The 6122-nt window shown below is 53.8% G+C and overlaps 1 protein-coding gene across 1 annotated transcript; it reads left to right on the top strand.

Annotated features, from left to right (window-relative positions):
• Positions 1–5416: 5416 nt before the first annotated feature.
• On the top strand, positions 5417–5920 carry LOC119309378 (the record flags this gene model as incomplete). The annotated part of the gene is made up of 1 exon (XM_037585393.1): positions 5417–5920. A coding segment is annotated over one exon (504 nt), but the record flags the coding sequence as incomplete, so codon positions are not given.
• Positions 5921–6122: the final 202 nt, after the last annotated feature.

Genomic DNA, 6122 nt, shown 5'->3' on the forward strand with positions numbered 1-6122 from the left:
TTTTCGTCCTGGGCGGGCCGGAGACGCAGCTGCATGATATTCTTTGGGCCGTCCATGATGGAAAAAACCATGGTAGAAGCGAGGGCGAGGAAAATATCGGGGAGTTCCCTGTTACGGTGGGTGGTCGGGGGCCGAGCGATGCGCATTTCTCTCGTACCGTACACGCGTGGGTGCGAGGCATTGGGCTCTAACTGAACCCGAGCGATTGCACTAGATACGTTATTGAACCCGAGTGATTCCTTTGCTACTGCTGCTAACTGAAGCCGATCGATGCTGCCTCTGGATGAACAGTGAGCGTTGCTAGGGGGTTTGGATGAACAGTGAGCGTTGCTGGGGGGCTTTGGATGAATAGTTCCCGGTGGGAGTGGATGAACAGGACCCCGCGGTGTTGCCTCTGGATGAACAGGACCTCGATCGATCGAGCCGGTTGGGGATGGATGAACAGGACCCCGTGGAGGGCTGGATGAACAGGACGACCCCGTGGAGGGCTGGTTGAACAGTAGCCGGTGGAGGGCTAGATGAACAGTAGCCCATGGAGGGGTGGTTGAACATGAGCCCGTGGAGAGGGCTGGTTGAACAGTAGCCAGTGGAGTAGCGCGCGGTGGAGGCTAGATGAACAGGAGCCCGTGGATGAACAGGAGCAGGTGGAGGCTGGAGGAGGTCGACGGTGGATGAACAGTAGCCCGTGGAGGCTGGAGGAGGTCGACGGTGGAGATGAACAGTATCTCGTGGAGTCCCGTTTTGCGGTACGCCACACCCCTCCCGATGAACAGGACCCCCGTTTCGACCGTAGCGCTCCAACACAAGTTCGTTTCCTCTGTTTTGCAGTACGCCACACCCCTCCCGATCAACAGGACCCCGTTTCGACCGTAGGAGGTCCAACACAAGTCCGTTTCCTCCGTTTTGTGGTACGCCAGACCCCTCCCGATGAATAGGATCCCGTTTCGACCGTGGCTGGTCGAACACAAGGCCGTTTCCTCCGTTCTGCGGTATGCCAGGCCTCTTTTCCATCGTCTATTCCGTCCAATCCCTCTCGATGAACACGACGACGCATTTTGTTCCGACCGAGCCGGTTGGCTCCCCATGAACACGACGACGACGCTGTTTCTCCGTTCCGACCCAGCCATGTACACGAGCCCTGGCTGTACGTATGCGCGAGTAGGCGTTCGAGACCCCACCCATATGTACGTACGTGGCCATATTTACTTTCTTGCACCTTGTCCGCTGTACGTACGTGTACATGCTACGTGCACGCCTCTACTACGACACGTGCACGTCTACATCGACTAGTATGTACGTACACGTTCGCGACCAGAATGAGAACGCTACGTATGCTTCGACCAGGTGGGTCCCGACTGTCAAGCACTTCCTTGCGTACGAAGATGTAGCTGGTGGGTCCCAGCAGTCAGGGGGTGAATCGTTTTTTTGCCCGGACGCACTTCCTTGCGTGCGAAGATGTAGCTGGTGGGTCCTAGTAGTCAGGGGGAAAACATTTTTTCGCGAAATAAGGTGGCCCATCCGGTGGGTCCCTGCTGTCAGGTAGAGGAATAATTATTTTGCGTGTAATAAGGAGGCACTTCCTGGCGGCCGCCATGGACAGAGCTGTCAGCCTCTCCACGTACAGTACTCTTCCGATGGAAGTCGTTCCTTGACCATGTTGACCACGCCGCGCTGAAAGCACCAGGGTGGTGGATGACGGCAAGGCCTAGGAAGGGGACGACGCAGAGCCAGGGAAGACGCAACAGTGGAAGCCCGCGTGGAGAGGAGTACGAGGGTTCACTCGTTCGATTGCGGTGTGAGGCTGTGGTCGCTGCAGGGCCTGGCCAGTGGTGGGAATAGTAGGGGGCGGTGAGGCCTCCGCGACAGCACAGCCGGCCACGGGAGGCAGGGGCATGCAGCACGACCGGCGCTGCTTTGGGCAGCTGGAGCAAGAAGACCAGAGGTTGAAGAAGCACTACGGCCGTTGGATGGACATCGTACGGTCACTGGAGCTAGAATCGTTCATATTGACTAAGTTGACAAAGCCCTCCGTCCCCGTCAACTTAGTAGGCCCACAAGTCAACCTCTCACCAAGGAGGGTCCCAGCTAATAGGGGGAGTATTCATTTTTTGTGCGTAATAAGGAGGCACTTCCGGTGGGTTCGAGCTGACAGCGGAGGAAACGTTTTTTTTCACGAAATACGATGGCCCGTCCGGTGGGTCCAAGCAGTCAGGGGGAAACATTTTTTTTGTGAAATACGGTGGCCCGTCTGGTGGATCCCTGCTGTAAGGTGGAGGAATAATTATTTTGCGCGTAATAAGGAGGCACTTCCTTGCAGCTGCCGTGGACCCAGCTGTCAGCATCTCCACGTATGAGGGAGTCCTGGACTAGGGGGTGTCCGGATAGCTGGACTATCATCATCGGACGGACTCCAAGACTATGAAGATACAAGATTGAAGACTTCGTCCCATGTCCGGATGGGACTTTCCTTGGCGTGGAAGGCAAGGTTGGCGATACGGATATGTAGATCTCCTACCATTGTAACCGACTCTGTGTAACCCTAGCCCTCTCCGGTGTCTATATAAACCGGAGGGTTTTAGTCCATAGGACGAACAACCATTACAACAATCATACCATAGGCTAGCTTCTAGGGTTTAGCCTCCTTGATCTCGTGGTAGATCCACTCTTGTACTACCCATATCATCAATATCAATCAAGCAGGAGTAGGGTTTTACCTCCATCGAGAGGGCCCGAACCTGGGTAAAAACATCGTGTCCCTTGTCTCCTGTTACCATCCGCCTAGACGCACAGTTCAGGACCCCCTACCCGAGATCCGCAGGTTTTGACACCGACATTGGTGCTTTCATTGAGAGTTCCTCTGTGTCGTCACCGATAGGCTTGATGGCTTCTTCAATCAACAACAACGCAGTCCAGGGTGAGACTTTTCTCCCCGGACAGATCTTCGTGTTCGGCGGCTTCGCACTGCGGGCTGATTCGCTTGGCCATCTGGAGCAGATCGGAAGCTACGCCCCTGGCCACCAGGTCAGGTTTGGAAGCCTAAACTTCACGGCTGACATCCGCGGGGACTTGATCTTCGATGGATTCGAGCCACAACCGAGCGCGCCGCACTGTCACGGTGGGCATGATTTAGCTCTGCCACCGGACAGTGCCCTGGAGGCCGCACATGAGTCCGCTCCGACCCATAGTTCGGAGCCGACCACGCAGATCGAGGACAGGTGGCTGGACACCGCCTCGGGGGCTGCAACTTCTACGGCGATGGAGCCAAATACTGACCTTGTCCCTTGCAAAGCTCGTGACTCCAAGGTGCCGGACTCCTTGCCGGACTCCGAACCTCCTGCGCCCCTGCCAATCGAATCCGATTGGGCGCCGATCATGGAGTTCACCGCTGCGGACATCTCAGCACTCACCCTTTGGCGACATCCTGAATTCGCTAAAGTATCTCTCGTTATCAGGAGAGCCCTGGCCGGACTGCGGTCAGGATGGTTGGGATGCGGACGACGAAGAAATTCAAAGCCCACCCACCACCCACTTTGTAGCCACTGTCGACGATCTAACCGACATGCTAGACTACGACCCCGAAGACATCGACGGTATGGACGACGATGCCGGAGACGACCAAGAACCAGCGTCTACCGGGCATGGGAAGGCCACCTCAATTCATGATATATACATGGTGGACACCCCAAAAGGGAGTGATAACGAGGAACAACGGGACGCGGCGAAGGATAATTCCCCCGAAAAACAATCAAAACGGCGACGCAAGCGCCGCCCCAAGTCCCGCCTCGATAACAACGGCACTCATAATGACCCAGCCATAGAGCAGGGCAAACCAGTGGGCGACGAACATACAACCAAGCAACCATCCGAGCAGGATGAATCGGATAATCAACTCATCCTTGGCGAAAACAACAGTCCAGACGATCTCACGCCGGACACGCCACCGGAACATAAGAACCTTCAAAAAAGGCTTGTCGCCACTGCAAGAAGGTTGAAGAAGGAGAAACGGAAGCTCAAAACAGCGGAAGACATACTCAGAATGAGGTGGAGCAAAGTGCTCAAGACCGCGGACAAATATGGCAATAGCCACCAAATAAAGAGCTACCCGAAGCGCAAGCTGCTTCCCGAATTTGACGAGGAGGCCATAGAGCCCCCACAAGCAAAAAGCAAAGAGGCCGCCTGGCCGGATAGACGACCAGACGACAGGACAAGAGCAGCAAGCGGTACCGCACATAAGCCGGCACATGGAACACATAAAGATCCTCGCAAAACGGACGGCCCGGTCAGATCCATTTATGGGCCAAAGAAGAGGGCCCCAGAAAGAAACACAACACGCCGAGTGTTCGAAGATAACGGCACACCTAAATACAGGGGCGCCGCACACCCACTATGTTTCACCGATGAGGTGCTGGATCATGAATTTCCAGCGGGGTTCAAGCCCGTAAACATAGAGGCATACGACGGAACAACAGACCCCGGAGTCTGGATTGAGGATTACATCCTGCACATACATATGTCTAGAGGAGATGATCTCCACGCCATAAAATATCTACCCCTCAAGCTCAAGGGGCCAGCTCGGCATTGGCCCAAAAGCCTCCCAAAAAATACCATTGGAAGTTGGGAAGAGCTCGAGGACGCGTTTAGAGCAAATTTTCAGGGGACTTATGTCCGCCCTCCGGATGCAGACGATTTAAGTCACATAACTCAACAGCCCGGAGAGTCAGCGCGCAAATTCTGGAACAGGTTCCTCACAAAAAAGAACCAAATAGTCAACTGTCCGGACGCCGAAGCCTTAGCAGCTTTTAAACATAATGTCCGAGACGAATGGCTTGCCAGACACCTCGGCCAAGAGAAGCCGAGAACAATGGCCGCGCTAACAAGCCTCATGACCCGCTTTTGCGCGGGGGAAGATAGCTGGCTAGCAAGATGCAGCACCAGCGACCCGAGTACATCCAAGATCAGAGATGGAAACGGAAAATCACGTCGTAGAAAGGACCAGCGCCGAAATAAAGAAAAAATCCCAAAGAACACGCTGGTCAACGCCGGATTCAAAAGCTCGCGGCTGAACAATAAAACACTGCCTCATAAGGACAACAGTGATGAGCTATCCAACCTAAACAAAATTTTGGATCGGATATGTCAAATCCACAGTACCTCCGGGAAGCCTGCAAACCACACCCACCGGGATTGTTGGGTCTTCAAACAGTCCGGCCGACTCAACACCGAACACAAGGGGCTCAACACGCCAAGCGAGGATGACGACAAACCCCACCAGCAGAGCACCGGAAAACAAAAGACTTTCCCACAAGAAGTCAAAACAGTAAAGTCACTTCATGTGATAATACGGAACAACAGTGCGGCACCCGCCAGAGTAGGTGTCGCACGGTCCACCCCAGCGGAACCTCGAGACTGGATGTGAAAACCAATTACTTTCGAGCACCTGGACTATTCCAGCAGTATTCGAAACGTAGGATGGACTACTCTGATATTGGATCCTATAATCGACGGACTGCAATTTACACAAGTCCTAATGGATGGCGGCAGCGATTTAAACCTGCTATATCCAGACACAATCCGCAAGTTGGGGATAGACCTTACTAAAATTTGCCATAGCCGCACTTCCTTCAAAGGAGTGACGCCAGGCCCTTACGCCAAGTGCACGGGCTCCTTACTACTAGAAGTTGTATTCGGGTCACCCGACAACTTCCGACGCGAAAAGCTAATCTTTCATGTCGCCCCATTCAAAAGTAGCCATCAAGCACTATTGGGACGTGAAGATTTTGTCCGCTTTAACGCAATACCACACTACGCGTCTCTTACACTTAAAATGCCCGGTCCACGCGGCATCATCTCATTAAAAGGTCATTCAAGACCCCGGACACGGCTAGACGAGTCCGGCATAAATAAACTAGGGGCTCCCTAGCCGCACACCCCTTCACAAGGGGCTGTGCGTGTGAGCAATAAGGAGCCAACAAAAGCTCAACTTTATTCATTTATTCATGCTCTGTTTTAAACACATTTTTCACACGATTTCTTTTCAAACTAAGTTCCTCTCTTTTACAGATGAGCAACGTGTTACACCCGTCCAGGATACAGCACAACGGAGACACAAGCGCAGACGTGTA

The sequence above is a fragment of the Triticum dicoccoides genome, chromosome 5B (assembly GCF_002162155.2).
Source record: "Triticum dicoccoides isolate Atlit2015 ecotype Zavitan chromosome 5B, WEW_v2.0, whole genome shotgun sequence".
Lineage (NCBI taxonomy): Eukaryota > Viridiplantae > Streptophyta > Magnoliopsida > Poales > Poaceae > Triticum > Triticum dicoccoides.